The 20,250-nt window shown below is 45.0% G+C and overlaps 1 protein-coding gene across 2 annotated transcripts in view; it reads right to left on the minus strand.

The window, feature by feature from the left end:
* Window positions 1–14,397: 14,397 nt before the first annotated feature.
* The window catches only part of LOC124016882 (MAGUK p55 subfamily member 7-like), a 276,920-nt gene continuing 271,067 nt past the window's right edge, over window positions 14,398–20,250 (minus strand). For both annotated transcript variants that reach the window (XM_046332224.1, XM_046332223.1), the window contains one exon: window positions 14,398–15,152. In XM_046332224.1, the coding sequence (XP_046188180.1) occupies window positions 14,973–15,152 (180 nt within the window). In that variant the 3' untranslated portion in view covers window positions 14,398–14,972. The remainder of the gene's footprint in view (window positions 15,153–20,250) is intronic.

The raw sequence follows: 20,250 nt of genomic DNA on the forward strand, positions 1-20,250 counted from the left end.
ATGAGGAAAGTAGAAGAGGAGAGGGGTTCTTAGGCGCTACTCCCTCCCCATCAGTGGTTGAGGAGGTGCTTTTTGAGTGCTTATGTTGCAGCCACTCCAACGCTGGCACCAAGCTCGCCATAGAGTGAGACGCAGACAGAGGGAAAAGAAACCAGTACAGGGATAGCAATGACTATCTGGAAATAATGACACATTAGTTAGGCAAGACAAGTCACCTGAGAAAACAAGGGTTTCCTGTGAACAGACAAGAAATGTTCATAAACAGTAGTCTGTGTGTGTGTGTCCCAAAAGGCACCCTATTCCCAATGTAGTGCACCATCAGGCCCTGGTCAAAGGTAGTGCACTACATAGGGAATAGTTTGCCATTTGTGACTCATCCTGTGTAAAGTCCAAAGGGGAAGTTCACTAGACAAGTCGTGTTAAGGGAGAATCCATCGGTACACTCACTGACTTTGAAGTGAGGAACTTGGAAATACAATTTGTTACTGAGTACAGTGTATTGCTGAATGCTGAAGGCCTATGAACACGGAGAGCTTTCCAATGCTAACTATGTAGCTAATCACAGAACACAGAGGACCAATCAGTCTGTCTGCAGGCTATGTGCGTGCCGCTCCGCTCCAGAGAGAAAGGGGGCTGGACCTGGCCATTGGACCTCTGCTGGTTGTGGGCATTTCCCATTTCCTGTACCAAACGGCAGGTTTCAGAGGGTGGTGGTGGTGTGTGGGTGCTCCCTGTCTTCTGGCTCTCCTGTCAGCCCCGGCCAACCCGGCCACAGTAGGAAGGGGCGACAGATAGCCTAGTGGTTAGAGTGTTGGGCCAGTAATCAAAGGGTTGCTAGATCGAGTCCCCGAACTGACAAGGTAAAAATCTGTCTTAACCCACTGTTCCTAGGCTGTCATTGTAAAAAAGAATGTGTTCTTGACTGACTTGCCTAGTTAAATAAAAAGAAGCCCCCTGTTCTCCTCAGCCAAACCCAACCACCACTCCCTTTAAGGATCCCTCCACTCCTACAGCCCCAACCTAACCTGCCGTGTCAACATTTCTCTGAGAACACAACTGGTGCTGCCATTATTTCGCCACATGTCTCCTACAAGGCCAGATTGGCCAATTGCGTACAGGCAGAAATCTGTGTCTTCTAACACATGAACATGGAAATAAAATAGACCATACTATGGTAAAAAATATATGAATACAAACAACAGGTTGTCACGCCTGCTCCCGCTCTCCCTCTCTGGAGCTCAGCCGGATTGCCGGGCTCCCACGCCTCAGACAGCTTGTCGGGCTTCTACACCTCAGCCAGCTTGTCCGGCGCCCATGCCTCCGCCGGCCCGACAGGCTCGCCCAGGTGGGACGCAGGGTGTCACCCCTAGAGGGGGGGTCCTGTCACGCCTGCTCCACTAGAAGCTATCAACCTGCTCCACTAGAGCCCTGTTGATGAGAACGGGACGTGCTCTGTCCTCCTTTTCCTGTAGTCCACAATCATCTCCTTTGTCTTAATCATGTTGAGGGAGAGGTTGTTATCCTTGCACCACATGGCCAGGTCTGTGACCTCCTCTCCATAGGCTGTCTCATCATTGTCGGTGATCAGGCCTACCACTGTTGCGTTGTTGGCAAACTTAATGATGGTGTTGGAGTCATGCCTGGCCATGCAGTCATGGGTGAACAGGGAGTACAGGAGGAGACTGAGCACGCACCCCTGAGGGGCCCCGTGTTGAGGATCAGCATAGCAGATGTGTTGTTACCTACCCTTATCCCCTCGGGACGGCCCATTATGAAGATTTTTTTTAATATGTGCACAAAGCTGTCATCAAGGCAAAGGGTGGCTACTTTGAAGAATCTAAAATCTAAAATCAAATTATTATCTTTTTTTTTTTTTTACAGTTTTTGGTTTACTACATGATTACATATGTGTTATTTAATTGGTTTGATGTCTTCACTATATCTTCACTATAGAAAATAGTAAAAAATAAAGAAAAACCCTTGAATTAGTATGTCTGTTCCAAACTTTGACTGGTACTGTATGTAAACTCAGCAAAAAAAGAAACGTCCCTTTTCAGGACCCTTCCAAAGATAATTAGTAAAAATCCAAATAACTTCACAGATCTTCTTTGTAATATGAATATGCACCAGTGGAACGGTTGTTAACCTCTCTAGCGTCCCACCTGGCCAACATCCAGTGAGATTGCAGAGCGCCAAATTCAAATACAGAAATACTCATTATAAAAAATTCAGATGACAAAACATATTTTACATAGGTTTAAAGATTAACTTCTTGTGAATCCAACCACAGATTTAAAAAATGCTTTACGGCGAAAGCATACCTTATGAATTTTTGAGAACATAGCCCACCAGACAAATCATAACAAACAGTAACCAGCCAAGTAGAAGAGTTACACAAGTCACAAATAGAGATAAAATTAATCCATTACCTTTGATGGTTGCACTCAGAAGACATACATTTACTCAATAAATGTTTCTTTTGTTCGAAAAAGTCTCTTTATATCCAAAAACCTTTGTTTTGTTCGCGCGTTTTGTTCAGTAATCCACAGGCTCAAACACAGTCAAAACAGGCAGACGAAAAATCCAAATTGTATCTGTAAAGTTCATAGAAACATGTCAAACAATGTTAATATTCAATCCTCAGGTTGTTTTTAGCCTAAATAATAGATAATATTTCAACCGGACAATAACGTTGTCAATATAAAAGGTAAACAAGAAAGGCACTCTCTCGGTCACTCGCATGAAAAAGCTCTGTGACACGGCAGGGTCCACTCATTCAGTCTGCTCTTACTCCCTCATTTTTCAGAATACAAGCCTGAAACAATTTCTAAAGACGGTTGACATCTAGTGGAAGGCATAGGAACTGCAATTTGAGTCCTAAGTCAATGGAAACCGTAATGGCATTGAATAGAAAACTACAAAACGAAAAAACAACTTACTTCCTGAATGGATTTTTCTCAGGTTTTCGCCTGCCAAATCAGGTCTGTTATACTCACAGACACTATTTTAACAGTTTTGGAAACTTTAGAGTGCTTTCTATCCAATCTACCATATCATTTCTTCTGGGCCCGAGTAGCAGGCAGTTTAATTTAGGCATGCTTTACATCCAAAATTCCGAATGCTGCCCCCTACCCTAGAGATGTTTTAAGACACTAACAGCTTACAGACGGTAGGCAATTAAGGTCACAGTTATGAAAACTTAGTAGAAAGGCCTCTTTAGTGTCCTGACTCTGAAAAACACCAAAAGAAAGATGCCCAGAGTCCCTGCTCATCTACTTGAACGTGCCTTAGGCATGCTGCAAGGAGGCATGAGGACTGCCTATGTGGCCAAGGCAATAAATTGCAATGTCCGTACTGTGAGACGACTAAGACAGCACTACAGGGAGACAGAACGGACAGCTGATCATCCTCGCAGTGGCAGACCACGTGTAACAACACCTGCACAGGATCGGTACATCCGAACGTCACACCTGCAGGACAGGTATAGGATGGCAACAACAACTGCCGGGGTACACCAGGAACGCACAATCCCTCCATCTGTGCTCATACTGTCCATAATAGGCTGAGAGGGGTTGGACTGAGGGCTTGTAGGCCTGTTGTAAGGTAGGTCATTCACTAGACATCACTGGCAACAACATCGCCTATGGGCACAAACCCACCGTCACTGGACCAGACAGGACTGGCAAAAAGTGCTTCTCTCTACTGTTATTCTAACATTTCACATTCTTAAAATAAATAATCCTAACTGACCTAAAACAGAGAATTTTACCAGGATTAAATGTCAGGAATTGTTAAAAACTGAGTTTAAATGTATTTGGCTAAGGTGTACATAAACCTCCGACTTCAACTGTAGTCTATTTCCCCTTCACAACACCACAGCGACTGTAATTTCACTAAGGCAGTCTCGACCTCCATACCTCCAACATTAAACATGACAGTTTCAGGCTGAATAATGAAAAACTGGGTACAGAGGGGTCGACAAGTCTCTGGGGAACAGCACAGAGAAAGTTTAGGAAAATACAGGTGGACAGCTTTGCAGCGCCGTAACATAGTCAATGCGATCACACAGCCTCGGCCCCTCTACCTTGTTTTACCTCCACACGTCAGAGGAATTTCCACTACAACTAACGATGGACCCCTCCCCCTGAACTTTCCCCCCTTGCTGTCATTTTCACATCACACAGGGGGCCTCTCTCCAATCTTAACCTGCACAGCCTTTACAGGCAATGCATACAGAGGCTGTGTCCAAAATTGAACCCTATTCCCTATAAAGTGCACTAGTTTTGACTAGGGCCCATAGGACCCTGGTAAAAAAAGTAGTGCACTATTTATGGAATAGGGTGCCATTTGAGATGCAGCCCTAATGTATACATATGCCACCCAGCATTAATGACCTGGTGACTGGTCCATGCTATGGGTATTTGAGCGAGCCTCAGCTCAGTATGTTGTTATAATTCTCATCAGGGGTTTGTACACTCACTCCTAGACATGGGCTTGCTTCCCAAATGGCAGCTGTGCACTACTTCTGACCAGGGCCCATAGGGCTGTGGTCAAAAGTAGAACACTATGTAGGGAATCGGGTGCCATTTCGGACATTGCCATTCAGCGGTATGAAGGGCATCCCTTGTTCACTCCTCTCCCCTACGTTCCCCAGGCTCTGTGTGTAATTGAGTAATACAGCTCAAGGTAACAGGGCCTGAAGACCTTTGCCTACAGACATGAGGTAATGTGTTGTTAATTAGCAGAAGAAAGAGACAGGGTGGGCAGAAGCCCTAGCCAGCACTGGAGCAGACTGGGTATGTGTCCCAAATGGCACCCTATTCGCCATTATAGTGCTCTACTTTTGACCAGGGCTCCATTAAGGACACGGCCTGGTTGGAACTCTCCCTCCAGTCAAGAGCATTTAGCAGGGATGAGGATTAAAGAGAAGTAAAGCCTGTGAAGGTCAAGTAATGGTGATGGGCCGGATCCCAACATGAAAGCAGGGACAGAGCGGGATTGAACGGGCTACTATTGAGAAAGAGAGAGAGAGAGCGAGAGAGAGCGAGAGAGAGCGAGAGAGAGAGAGACAAAGAGAGCGAGAGCGAGAGCGAGAGAGAGAGAGAGAGAGAGAGAGAGAGAGAGAGAGAGAGAGAGAGAGAGAGAGAGAGAGAGAGAGAGAGAGAGAGAGAGAGAGAGAGAGAGAGAAAGAGAGAGCGAGAGAGAGACAGAGAGAGAGAGAGAGAGAGAGAGGGAGAGAGAGAGAAAGGGAGATAAACAGAAGGAAAGGGTAGAACAGAAGGACAGAGAGAGAGAGGTGAGAGAGAGAGAGAGAGAGAGAGAGAGAGAGAGAGAGAGAGAGAGAGAGAGAGAGAGAGAGAGAGAGAGAGAGAGAGAGAGAGAGAGACAGAAGGAAAGGGTAGAACAGAAGGACAGAGAGAGAGACAGAAGAGAAAGGAGAGAGAACAGAAGGAGAGAGAGAGAGAGAGAGAGAGAGAGAGAGAGAGAGAGAGAGAGAGAGAGAGAGAGAGAAAGAGAGAGCGAGAGATAAACAGAAGGAAAGGGTAGAACAGAAGGACAGAGAGAGAGAGAGAGAGAGAGAGAGAGAGAGAGAGAGAGAGAGAGAGAGAGAGAGAGAGAGAGAGAGAGAGAGAGAGAGAGAGAGAGAGAGAGAGAGAGAGAGAAAGAGAGAGCGAGAGAGAGACAGAGAGAGAGAGAGAGAGAGAGAGAGAGAGAGAGAGAAAGGGAGATAAACAGAAGGAAAGGGTAGAACAGAAGGACAGAGAGAGAGAGACAGAGAGAGAGAGAGAGAGAGAGAGAGAGAGAGAGAGAAAGGAGATAAACAGAAGGAAAGGGTAGAACAGAAGGACAGAGAGAGAGAGGTGAGAGACAGGGAGAAAGAGGGAAAGAGAGAGAATTGGTCTTTTAAGAAGATAACCTTTATGAAAGATATCTGATATTCCTCCCCTCCCCCCTCTGATAAGCATGACGTACAATTTGTCATGAAGCGAACGTAAAGACTTATCACGTTGAGCAGGGTTCAGGATATTGGCCCTGATGTTGTAATTTAGAGCAGTAAATCAAACCAATCGGAGTGTAATATCGAGACGGGAGGGTGAGTCAGTTCGCTTTAATGGTCTCCGAAAGGAATCAGAGGGACCGCTGTAGAAACCTCTCTGACATGTCACTGTGCCTCACTATTATGGCCGTCTGGCCTTTCCACAACAATCTTCTGTTCATCTGTTTGGCTCCTCCTCTCCCTCTATCTCTCTCTCTCTGCCCGTTATAGCCTGGCTCTGGCCCTATCCCTCCAAACAAAGGGCCAAGTTAATATGGGAAATAAATACATCAAAAAGGCACAAGGAGAGCGAATCATGAAAACGTACTGAAGGCCCTGCGGAGCTCAACATTAATCTTGTGAATCAGAGATAAAAGGTGAGCATTTAATGCTATAAATCCAGTGTACTCCTTAAGCTGCTCTCTGCTCTGCTCGGCTAAACCATTAGAGAGAGCGGGATGAGGAAACAAGGAAGAAAGTACAGCAGCTCTTTCATTCTGTGAGCTCTCAAAGTCACCCTAATGTCATAACTGGAGAAACCATTGCTGCATGGGCTTGGGCTGTACATTGTTCATAATCACACAACCATAGCTGCCCTCCAAGGACCAGGTAGAGAGAGGAGGAAGAGGAAGGTTTGTTTTCTTTAATCAGTCCGGGACTAATATGACATTTATTGACCTTTAAAACACACAATTCACAGATCACTGTGATATCGTCATCTGTCAAATCATCCCTGATTCATGTGATTGAAGGCAAGAGAGAGTGAGAGAAAGAGGGAGATCAGTACCCTGATTGTCTGTGGCACTGTGGGAGAAACCTAATAGTGGGAACATGTGTTTCTGTCTTCATGGTTTTCTGAGTTTGTGAAACACGATGGCTTCAAGCGGATGCAACATTTTGGGCCTAGCACCGACAGACTAACATCCGACAGAGAGTAGCGTTCCTCCTTCCCCATAAGGCCCCTACAAGGCGTGAGAAGAGGACTGACTACCTCTTGCATGTCAGTGTGACGGGAGAGAAAATGGTGTGTCAGTCACAACCACCCATGTGGTGTCATGAGTGTCATGAATATCAGACACAACGTTATTGTGATGAAGAGAACTCTTGGAATGTCACATGGAACCCATCACCCTCATGTACAATGTTTTGGGTGTTATCAAAACATACTCGAACGGGCAACAGGTCTGAAACACTCAAACTTGGACATGGTCAAATAAACACATGGGATGAAACACAATGGGTGAGGTAGTGGAGGTAACAAAAATACTGTGCTGTAGATTGAAAGCGAGCTGAGGCTCATGAATGTGTCTGATTTGGCACGTTATTCCCAACACAGTGTTGCTTTTGACCAGAGCCTTATGAGCCTGGTCAAAAGTTGTGCAATATGGGCCTGATTTCGACTTCTGAAATGATTCCTTTTTTAAGCACGCCTTTCCTACACACTTCTCAGTAGTTGGTATTCAGACTGTTATGAAGGTGCGTAAACAAGCTTTGCAGGCGTCCCTTGGACACACTGAATAAATGTAATTCGACTGCTGAAAACCCTCCCACTTAGTGGCCAAGAGATGTTATTGTGGAGTTTTCATTCAATGGGGTTTTCAGTATATTTATCTTAAGCCATCCCTTTAAATATGGTGTAGCTTCTAGTTTGAATTTTGTGGACAGACAATAGAATATATCGAGAGTACGGGTTCAGAATATTAGGGGTACATTTAAGAAAGCCATCTAAATACGTGCATATTCATCTCCATTTGAGCAAACATTGGGAGAAATACTCTGATCTTGTAGATTATTTAGGGTTAACAAAGTATTTATGAATAGACTTTACACGGTAGTTTGACTCATCATTTAGAAATATGCCACATTCAGTTCTTTAACCCATGGTAATGTTGGAAGTATCGTGTACATAGACCTACACAGTAATAATGACAATAATGTACAATAGAAGGCTTATACCCTTGTCTATTGCCTGCACTAACCACGGAACTTGATCACGTGATGACACAACCATGTATTGCGCCATGCGTCAGGTTCAAACTGTTACGGCTTGGTCTGCACGCCGCTCCATAACATTTTCATTAGCTTACATGTCTTTGTTCAGCACAAGAACTGTTTGTCGGGAGCTTCATGAAATTGGTTTCCATGACCGCACACAAGCCTAAGATCACCTTACCTAATGCCAAGCGTCGGCTGGAGTGGTCTAAAGCTCAACTCCATTGGACTCTGCAGCAGTGGAAATACGTTCCCTGGAGTGATGAATCACTCTTCACCATATGGCAGTCTGGCGGACTAATCTGGGTTTGGCGAACGCTACCTGCCCCAATGCATAGTGCCAACTGTAAAGTTTGGTGGAGGAGGAATAATAGTCTGGGGCTGTTTTCATTGTTAAAGCTAGGCCCCTTAGTTCCATTGAAGGGAACTAACGTAACAGAATACAATGACATTCTGTGCTTCCAACTTTGTGGAAAGAGTTTGGGGAAGGCCCTTTCCTGTTTCAGCGAGGTCCATACAGAAATGGTTTGTCAAGATCAGTGTAAAAGAACTTAACTAAACTGCACAGAGCTCTGACCTCAACCCCATCGAACACCTTTGGGATGAATTGGAACGCTGACTGTGAGCCAGGCCTTAGTGCCAAACATCAGTGCCTGACCTCACTAATGCTCTTGTGGCTGAATGGAAGCAAGTCCCCGGCAGCAATGTTCCAACATTTAGTGGAAAGCCTTCCCAGAAGACTGGAGGCTGTTATAGAAGCAAAGGGAGGACCAACTCCATATTAATGCCCATGATTTTGGAATGAGATGTTCGACGAGCAGGTGTCCACATACTCTTGGTAATGTAGTGTATTTACAATTCCCTTATCCAAATGGATGACTCATTTACCTATCTCTAATCAATATCTCTTATAAATATGTCCATTAAAGTGCATGGACAATGGTGTTATTTCTACCTGAAAAAAGTAGATGCTTTTTCTACTTGGAACCAGTACATTCGCTAGAACAACTTCTTCTCATTTGCTCACATTGTATATAGACTTGTTTATACTGTATTATTGACTGTATGTTTGTTTTACTCCATGTGTAACTCTGTGTCGTTGTATCTGTCGAACTGCTTTGCTTTATCTTGGCCAGGTCGCAATTGTAAATGAGAACTTGTTCTCAACTTGCCTACCTGGTTAAATAAAGGTGAAATAAAATAAATAAATAAAAAATGGATTCTTCACGCGTAAAGGTGGTGGAATTATTGGGGAATTAAGTCAAAGTCAGAATACAGCATATCTGTACACACCTCAGCCACACCTTCATTTATTCGATCTCCACCCAAAATGAATAGTGGGTGAAAAGCACCCTATTCTCATGTTTAAGTTCGTCATAATACACCGAGAAAAGTGCATAAAAAGGGAAATACATTCCATTTACGCGTGCGCTTAACTCGGGTCAGAATCGGGCCCTATATTGGGACAAATCCTGTGTGAGCTGTTCAGAGAAGAACTAAACCAGAGAGGACAGGAGAGTGGAGATGGAAGTGACTCCAGTCACTTTGGCTCATTGGAGGCTGGGAAGACACCTTTACCCAAGACACCCAGCCAGCAATCCCCAAACACAGTTTGCATCCCAAATGAGCCCTGGTCAAAAGTAGTGCACTATAAAGGGAATAGGGTACCCATAGGGCCCTGGTCAAAAGTAGTGCACTATAAAGGGAATAGGGTACCCATAGGGCTCTGGTCAAAAGTAGTGCACTATAAAGGGAATAGGGCACCCATAGGGCTCTGGTCAATAGTAGTGCACTATAAAGGGAAAATATAGGGTGCCATTTGGATGCAGACCAGATAGTGAGCACCGATAACATGGCTGTTATGACGTGGAGGGAAATTCAGAGCTCACTTAGAAGCTACAACCTTTTCTTACCTGTCACTCGGCCCACGTTCCCACGGCTCTGGTTTCCCACGCCCGGGGGACGATGTGAGGCAGTATTTTTCTTGTGTTAAATATGGATCATTGAGCTTGATGGCTTTTGGAAGGTAAAACCCAAGTGGAAATCTGTCTTCCTCCCTCTCTCCCTCTGTGTCCCTCCCTCTCTCTTTCTTACCTCTAAAAGCCTGGCATGTCGGGCCAGCTCCAGCTCCTTCTCATGTCCCCACTTACAGTTGTGCACTCAAAATGGCACCCTATTCCCTTTATAGTGCACTACTATACTACCCTTTGGACCATGGTCAAAAGTAGTACACTATATAGGGTACCATTTGGGACACACAAAGTACTGTGGAGCACGGCAAGTAAGTGAGTGCACTATAAAGGGAATAGTGTACCATTTGGGACACACAGGTACTGTGGAGCACGGCGAGTAAGTGAGTGAGTCCCACATCACTCCTTAATCCCAATTAAGGGGAAGCGGAGAGTGAAACCCTTCCCCTTGGCCTCCTCACAGAGTGCCATTACCTCTCCCTGACCTTCCCCCACTTTCCTCTCCTTTACACACCAATCCCTCCCGGCCTGTTCCCAGCCACCTCTTTCCTGCTCCTCATCCTTCCCTCTATCTCCCTCTCATCAACCCTCTTTTCCTATCTTAGCCTGTAAACTCCTGTCCTCCCTACCTCCTCCCCCTTTCCTCACCTCCTTATCCCTCCCTGCAAACTCCTGTCCTGCTCCACTCCTCACCCCCCTCTTCTCCTCCTCCTCATCCCTCCCTCCCTGCCTGGGCCTGTGAACTCCTGTCCTGCTCCACTCCTCACCCCCCTCTCTTCTCCTCCTCCTCATCTCTCCCTCCCTGCCTGGGCCTGTGAACTCCTGCCCTGCTCCACACGGCAGCCATCAATGTGAGCTCTGTGGAACAGAGGGAATGTGAAGGTTACTCAGGTGACCTGTCTTGGGCAGAAGGGTTTGTTTTGGATCGTCATCAAGCATTTTTCTGAGTGCCACTCAGACAATCTGAGCCCTTGTCCCAAATGGCACCCTATACCATATATAGTGCACTACTTTTGACCAAGATTCTGGCCAAAAGTAGTGCACAATGTACAGTAGGGAATAGGGTGCCATTTTTGGATGTAGCCTTAGGACTTCTCCAGATCCCCTTCTGCTATACTAAAGCCATTGTGTTTGAAGGTCCAGGCCCAGTCAGTGACACCTGAGTTAGTCATTTGGCCCGTTAGACAACATAACATTGTTTAATTAGGCAACACTGCAGGCCTCCAGTTTCAACAAATAGACAGATATATAGACACAGGTTTCAGTCCTCACCCCGGGACCCTACTCAACTCAGAGCGCTCATTCATGTGATGATTGATTGATTGATATCAATGGTCTCTCTGAGGCTAGGATGTCAACACAGCAGAGCTGTCTACGACAGTAATTGCTTAGATGATAAATAAATGAGCAATGATCACTGCTCTCTGGTGAAGTCAGACATCTACAGATGAAAGATGTGAATGTGAGGTTCCATCCCAAATGGCACCTTATTCCCCACATAGCGCATTACTTATGGGCCCTGGTGAAAAGTAGTGCACTATAAAGGGAATCAGGTTCCATTTCGGACATAGCATCTGAGTTCTATTTACACAAGTGTGCACTCAAAGTGTCTCTGTGAAGGTGTTTTTCTTCTTCATCGGCGCGAGTGAAAGTTGAGCTAAATGGCACTCAAGGGCTCAGAAACACATTCTAGACACACGATTCTAACAACCCCAAGTGTCCCATATCACTGTTATGAGAGGAAAATTCTCTCACGGCTACAATCATCGTTCACTTGCCATACTTATTAACATCTTAAAAAGTACACATTTGGTTGAATATTTTAATATAAAATGCACAAATAAAAAGAAAACTCTTACAACTTGCCAAATAAAGTATTTCATATTCAGTCTGAAGAAAAATACCCTCAGAGACTGAACTTCTGAATCCGATAAATGATATGGATGGCTGGAGGGTAATTATGAACCTAACATAAATGAACATGTAATAAAATGATGGGAAAACTTAGGGTTAACCCGGAATTGTAGATAAACATGGTATTTTAGTGGCTTAACCTGAAACAAAAATATCCTTTTAAATAAGCTTGAAAATCAGAAAAAAATAAAACAGGCGCACCTGTGATATAAAGACATGTTTTGATCAATAAAAATAAAGGGATAAAAGAAAAAAGAGAGAGAGAGAACAGCTTTAAAAGAGAAAACAGACACCAGACAGAGAGAGATAGAGAGAACAGCTTTAAAAGAGAAAACAGACACCAGACAGAGAGAGAGATAGCTGTGGTGCCTCTTCATGACCTTAGCTGGAAACGGAGCTAACTAACTAACACCTATGGTTGGTGGTGTAAGTGTGAAAACTTGGGAAGAGAGAGAACATGAGGTCACTGCTCGTGAGGTCACTGCACCCAGCAGGGCCTAAACCCAGACTACAGGAGTAGGGTTGGAGAATTCTGGTAAGGATTTGAGGATCTCCTGGTAATTCCCTCCTGATTCCAGGAATATTCCAACCAGGAATCCTGGAAAACCAAGGAATGAAAAAAATATAAATAATTGCTACCCTATACAGGAGGAACTGTATGAAATGTTGAGAGGAAGCCGAATTAACCTTCCATTTGTGTAGGGTCTTTGAACATCAGACATGATTAGGGTTGCAAAATTCTGGTAACTGTCCATACAATTTGGGGAAAGTTACCAGAATTTTTAAACCCTCAACATCATAGCTCCAGAAATGATCTCATCAAACAATCCAACATACACTTTATAGTCTAGCCACCTAACCGTGGGATACAGAAACTGAATAGCAGGGAAAGGGTAGAGGGATAGACAGACAGACAGACAGACAGACAGACAGACAGACAGACAGACAGACAGACAGACAGACAGACAGACAGACAGACAGACAGACAGACAGACAGACAGACAGACAGACAGACAGACAGACAGACAGACAGACAGACAGACAGACAGACAGACAGACAGACAGACAGACAGACAGACAGACAGACAGACAGACAGACAGACAGACAGGAGGGAAATTGAAAGAGAGGTGTGGAGGACTAGCAACTCTAACCTTTCTCTATATAACCTGAACCTTGTTAAGTTAGAAGCAGCTACTTTTTTTTCTTCGGTCTGTTTTAAATCTATTAGCGCCATGGAGCCCTCTGTAAGGTTCCTTGTTTTAGGCCTGTTTTATGAGAATAAATTAAGGCTAACTCCACTCCACCCTAATTATACTAGATTGAGAACATTTTACTTACAAATGACAAGCCAATGTCTGGTAGTTTAATTGGCAAATTGTTTTGCTGCCTGGTCACCGTCATGAGTAAAGTATTCAAAGTAGGGTTTAAATATATATTTTTAAATAGCTCCTAAATTTAAAAAAAGTATAAAACACCTAGGCGTTGTCCTAAATCCCTATATAGGGAATAAGGGTGCCGTTTAGAACGCACTCTGTGTAAAGTAGGGCATGGGAACTTGAGGTACGACGACAAGACACTGTCTGATGCCTTGAAAGAAGGCTTCCAACATCAAAGTAACGTCAGGAATCACCTCAGGTTATACAGTGACTGTATCATGGTGCTTCTTTATAAAATATGTTAGAAATATGTCATATATAAAAAGGTATGTAAAATAGCAGAAAAATATGAAAATATATTAATTTCTCTGAAATAAAATGACACCTGTTGTTGCCCGATGAGTGTACTGTACCATTTTGCTTTGCCATCTTGGCATAACAGTCTATGGAAGCGTTAAAAACGGCAAGGGCATAGTTTACCGGAGTTTGAAGGTGCATCAGAAATGGCACCCTACCCCTATATAGTGGACTATTTTTGACCAGATTGCTATGGGCCTTGGTCAAAAGTAGTGCACTACATAGAGAAAAGGGTGAACTTTTGGAACGAAGCGGAGTTTAAGACTTGAAGGCAAAATGTTTATTTGTATCTCTTTCCCCATTATTCTCTTCTTGATGCTTTGCAGTAACATACATACATGTACATGTAAACACCGCCCACTGTCAATCCAGAAACAGAAAAATACAAATCCCTTTGGTTTTTTTATTTTTTATTTTACCCCTTTTTCTCCCCAATTTCGTGGTATCCAATTGTTGTAGTAGCTACTATCTTGTCTCATCGCTACAACTCCCATACGGGCTCGGGAGAGACGAAGGTTGAAAGTCATGCGTCCTCCAATACACAACCCAACCAAGCCGCACTGCTTCTTAACACAGTTCGCATCCAACCCGGAAGCCAGCCGCACCAATGCGCCGGAGGAAACACCGTGCACCTGGCCACCTTGGCTAGCGCACACTGCGCCCAGCCCACCACAGGAGTCGCTGGTGCGCGATGAGACAAGGACACCCCTACCGACCAACCCCTCCCTAACCCGGGCGACACTAGGCCAATTGTGCGTCGCCCCACGGACCACCCGGTCGCGGCCGGTTAGGACAGAGCCTGGGCGCGAACCCAGGGACTCTGATGGCACAGCTGGCGCTGCAGTACAGCGCCCTTAACCACTGCGCCACCCAGAAGGCCCTGTCCCTTTGTTTTCTATAAACTAATGTTAAAAAACACACTAAGGAAGGAGCTCGTAGTTACGGTACGTACTGGCACAGCACTGATTGGCAGTCACAGTGAAAGCGATCTGAAGACAGAGCAGTGGTCTAAAACCAGATCAGACCAGCCCCACCCTCAAGATGTCCAGTGCATTGACTGTTGACTGAGCTGGACAGGGCCCAGTGGAAGACCCAGACAGAGATACAGGCTTCGTCCCAAAATGGCACCACATTTCCTACATAGTCCCTTGACCAGAGCCCTGTGGGTAGTGCAATATATAAAGTCAGTTCACTGCTATCCAACCATGCCCACCACACACATGGCAGAAATAAGGGTAAAATATATAAATATGCTAACAACTTTGTTAATAAGTCCTTCCCTTTTTAATCTTCTTTCTCAAAAAGTCTCTCTCTCTCCGTGGGTCTCAGGAGTGAGTCCATCTGATGGGTATCCAGTGAGGGTCTGTCTCCATCTTCTTCAGAGCCCCATTCAGTTCACTGAATGCTGCTGTCAGGTCGTCGTTGACGATCACCTTCTCAAACAAGTGGCCGTATTGGCTCTCCATCTGCTGGCCGGTGCTCACCATTTCCAGGAAGTCCTCCTCCTGTTGGACAAGAATATCATGGAATAGAATAGATATTTTACTGTCTGTTTTGAGAGAAAAAATTAATGTACTTTCTGCTTATCTCAGGGTCAAGCTGTTGTCGATGGCCTATGAAGAAAGAGTAACGGGCATGAGTTAGGGAGACATTCACATAAACACAAACATAACAGCCATTAAACACAAATAAACAGACAGAATGACCCAATCTGTCACGTCTTATTCCGCTCCCCCTCTCTGGTGCTCATTTTCGCCTGTTTACTTATTATTACACACACCTGCCACCATCGTTACGCGCACCTGCGTCTCACCTGGACTCCATCACTTCTATGATTCCCTCCCCTATATCTGTCACTCCCTTTGGATCTTTCCCCAGGCAGTATTAGTTTCTCATGTCCAGACGCTACTCTTGTTTTGTATTGTCCTATTTATTATTAAAGTCACCCCCTGTACTTGCTTCCTGACTCCCAGCGTCTGCATTACACAAACAAAGAGCTGCTTGACACTGAAGGTCACCTAGACCTCTTTACAAAACCTTACACACAAAACCACAAGGAATTTTCATTGGATATAAAATAAAATAAAAAAGCCTAAAAGCAGAAAACATATCTGTGATTGACAAAACATATCTGTGATTGACAAAGAGATCCATAATTGATACATGCCACTTTGGACATAGTGACAGGCCAATGACAATGTGTCAACAAGGCATTCAAAATGGGAGGCCTTCAGAAAAGGAAATCTACTACTGTAGCTACACTTTACTATATATATACTATGTATATACAAAAGTATATGGACACCCCTTCAAATGAGTGGATTTGGCCATTTCCCGTTGCTGACAGGTGTAAAACAAATTGAGGTGAAGTTGAGGTGAAAGGTGTATAAAATGCAACCTCTATAGACAAACACTGGCAGTAGAATGGCTTTACTGAATGGCCTTACTTTCCCGACCCCTCCAGTCTCAGCCTCCAGTATTTATGCTGCAGTAGTTTATGTGTCGGGGGGCTAGGTTCAGTCTCTTATACCTGGAGTATTTCTCCTGTCTTATCCGGTGTCCTGTGTGAATTTAAGTATGCACTCTAATTCGCTCTTTCTTTCTTTCTTTCTCTCTCTCAGAGGACCTAGGACCATGCCTCAGGACTACCTGGCCTGATGACTCCTTGCTATCCCCAGTCCACCTGGCTGTGCTGCTGCTCCAGTTTCAACTGTTCTGCCTGCGGCTATGGAACCCTGACCTGTTCACCGGACGTGCTACCTGTTCCCTGACAGGTAGCACTGTTCTTCCTAGGTTCTGGCCTTTCTAGCGAGTTTTTCCAAGCCACCGTGCTTCTAGACCTGCATTGCTTGCTGTTTGGGGTTTTAGGCTGGGTTTCTGTACAGTATTTTGTGACAACGGCTGATGTAAGAAGGGCTTTATAAATACATTTGATTGATTGATTGACTGACTGAAGAGCTCAGTGACTTTCAACGTGGCAACGTCATAGGATGCCACCTTTCCAACAAGTCAGTTTGCCAAATTTCTGCCCTGCTAGAGCTGCCCCGGTCAACTGTAAGTGCTGTTATTGTGAAGTGGAAACATCAAGGAGCTCACGGAATGGGACCGGCGAGGGCTGAAGCACACAATTGTAAAAATTGTTTGTCCTCAGTTGCAATGCTCACTACCAAGTTCCAAACTGCCTCTGGAAGCAACGTCACCAGAAGAACTGTTCGTCGAAAGCTTAATGAAATAGTTGAATTGGAACAACGACTGCAAGCCAGGCCTTAGCGCCCAACATCAGTGCCCGACCTCACTAATGCTCTTGTGGCTGAATGGAAGCAAGTCTCCGCAGCAATGTTCCAACATCTAGTGTAAATCCTTCCAAGAAGACTGGAGGCTGTCATGGAAGCAAAGGGGGGACCAACTCCATATTAATGGCCATGATTTTGGAATGAGATGTTCGACGAGCAGGTGTCCACATACTTTTTGACATGTAGTGTATATAACTTCTGACCCCACTGCTAGCCTGGTCCCTTATATATTTGTGCTGTTTTGCAACTACTATGGAGATTGGCAAGACAGCAGAACTAGATCTGGGATCAGGCTATGCTAATTAATCATAGCTCCCTAGAAAAAATTAGCGTTTTAGGACCTATTTCTTGCCCAGTCATCCCTTCCTGATGGTATTAGACTGCCCTGTGAAATGTTTATATGGGCTGATCCATTCCAGCCTCAGACAAAGGAACATGGCATGGTTAGAGAGTCGGGGGCAATCACCACCTTCCGGAGACACCTGAAACCCCACCTCTTTAAGGAATACCTAGGATAGGATAAAGTAATCCTTCTCACCCCCCCCCCCCTTAAAATATTTAGATGCACTATTGTAAAGTGGTTGTTCCACTGGATGTCATAAGGTGAATGCACCAATTTGTAAGTCGCTCTGGATAAGAGCGTCTGCTAAATGACTTAAATGTAAATGTAAATGTTAGAGAGGCTATAGCGGCCCTCTGAAATCAAATCAAATCAAATTTTATTTGTCACATACACATGGTCAGCAGATGTTAATGCGAGTGTAGCGAAATGCTTGTGCTTCTAGTTCCGACAATGCAGTAGTAACCAATGAGTAATCTAACCTAACAATTCCACAACTGCTACCTTATACACACAAGTGTAAAGGGATAAAGACTATGTACATAAAGATATATGAATGGGTGATGGTACAGAACGGCATAGGCAAGATGCAGTAGATGGTATCGAGTACAGTATATACATATGAGATTAATGAGTAATGTAGGGTATGTAAACATTATATTAAGTGGCACTGCTTAAAGTGGCTAGTGATACATTTCTTTGACATCAATTCCCATTATTAAAGTCAGTATGTTGGCAGCAGCCACTCAATGTTAGTGGTGGCTGTTTAACAGTCTGATGGCCTTGAGATAGAAGCTGTTTTTCAGTCTCTCAGTCCCTGCTTTGATGCACCTGTACCGGCCTCGCCTTCTGGATGATAGCGGGGTTAACAGGCAGTGGCTCGGGTGGTTGTTGTCCTTGATGATCTTTATGGCCTTCCTGTGACATCGGGTGGTGTAGGTGTCCTGGAGGGCAGGTAGTTTGCCCCCGGTGATGTGATGTGCAGACCTCACTACCCTCTGGAGAGCCTTACGGTTGTGGGCGGAGCAGTTGCCATACCAGGTGGTGATACAGCCCGACAGGATGCTCTCGATGGTGCATCTGTAAAAGTTTGTTAGTGCTTTTGGTGACAAGCCAAATTTCTTCAGCCTCCTGAGGTTGAAGAGGCACTACTGCGCCTGTCCAGTCTCTAGGTAACAAGGTAGACGAAATTAGGGCAAGTGTTTCCTTCCAGAAAGACATTCGTGATTGTTGCATACTCTGTTCCATGGAAACATGGCTCTCTGGGGACATGCTGTCGGAGTCAGTACAGCCACCGGGATTCTTTGTATGTCAGGCCGACAGGAATAAACATCTCTCCGGAATGAATAGGGGGGGGGGGGGATGTGTGCTTCACAATGAATGCCTCATGGTGTAATCATAACAACGTACAGGAACTCAAGTCCTTCTGCTCACCTGACCTAGAATTCCTTAAAATCAAATGCCGGCCATATTACCTCCCAAGAGAATTCTCGTCAGTTATCTTCCCTGGACTCTATGTAAACTGGAAACCATATATCCTGAGGCTGCATTTATTGTGGCTGGGGATTTTAACAAAGCAAATTTAAGAACAAGGCTATCTAAATTCTATCAGCATAGTGATTGCACTACGCGCGGGGGTAATACACTCGATCACTGCTACTCTAACTTCCGCGACGCATACAAAGCCCTCACCTGCCCTCCCTTCTGTAAATCCGATTACGACGCCATCTTGCTACTACCGTCTTATAGGCAGAAACTCAAACAGGATGTACCAGTGACTAGAACCATTCAATGATGGTGTGACCAATCAGACTCCACGCTTTAAGATTGTTTTGATCACGCGACTGGGATATGTTCCAGTCAGCCTCAGAGAACAACATTGATCTATTCGCTGACTCGGTTTCATAAAAGAGTTTACAAAAGAAGTGCATTGGAGATGTTGTACTCACTGTGACTATTAAAACCTACCGTAACCAGAAACAGTGGATGGATAGCGGCATTTGTGCAAAACTGAAAGTGCGAACTCATTTAACCATGGAAAGAGGTATGGGAACATGGCTGAATATAAACAGTGTAGTTATTCCCTCCACAAGGCAATCAAACAATCTAAATGCCAGTACAGGGACAAAGTGGAGTCGCAATTCAACTGCTCAAACATACGTCTCGTATGTGGCAGAGTTTACAGGAAATTACGGACTACAAAAAGAAAACCAGCCACGTCAAGGATGCCGATATCACGCTTCTACACAAACTAAACACCTTCTTTGCCCGCCTAATAGGGTGCCACCTTCGCGGCCCGCACCCCCCCCTCCTCCTTCTCCGTGGCCGACGTGAGTAAAACATTTAAACGTGTTAACCCTCGCAAGGCTGCTGGCCCAGATGGCATCCCAAGTCACGTCCTCAGAGCATGCACAGACCAGCTGGCTGGTGTGTTTACAGACATACTCAATCGCTCCCTATCCCTGTCTGCTGTCCCCACATGCTTCAAGATGGCCACCATTGTTCCTGTACCCAAGAATGCCCCGTCGCACTCACTTCTGTCATCATGAAGTGCTTTGAGAGACTAGTCAAGGATCATATCACCTCCACCTTACCGGCCACCCTAGACCCACTTAAATTTGCATACTGCCAAAAAGTTCCACAGACGATGCAATTGCCATCACACTGCACACTGCCCTAACCCATCTGGACAAGAGGAATACCTATGTAAGAATATTGTTCATTGACTACAACCCAGCATTCAACACCATAGTACCCTCCAAAATCTTCAAACAGCTGGAGGCCCTGGGTCTCAACCCCACCCTGTGCAATTGAATCCTGGACTTTCTGACGGGCCGCCCCACAAGGTAGGAAACAACATCTCCATGTAGGAAACAACATATCCACTTTGCTGACCCTCAACACTGGGGCCCCACAAGGGTGCGTGCTCAGCCCCCTCCTCTACTCCCTGTTCACCCACGACTGCGTGGC

The sequence above is a fragment of the Oncorhynchus gorbuscha genome, unplaced genomic scaffold (genome assembly GCF_021184085.1).
Source record: "Oncorhynchus gorbuscha isolate QuinsamMale2020 ecotype Even-year unplaced genomic scaffold, OgorEven_v1.0 Un_scaffold_103:::fragment_2:::debris, whole genome shotgun sequence".
NCBI classification, from domain to species: domain Eukaryota; kingdom Metazoa; phylum Chordata; class Actinopteri; order Salmoniformes; family Salmonidae; genus Oncorhynchus; species Oncorhynchus gorbuscha.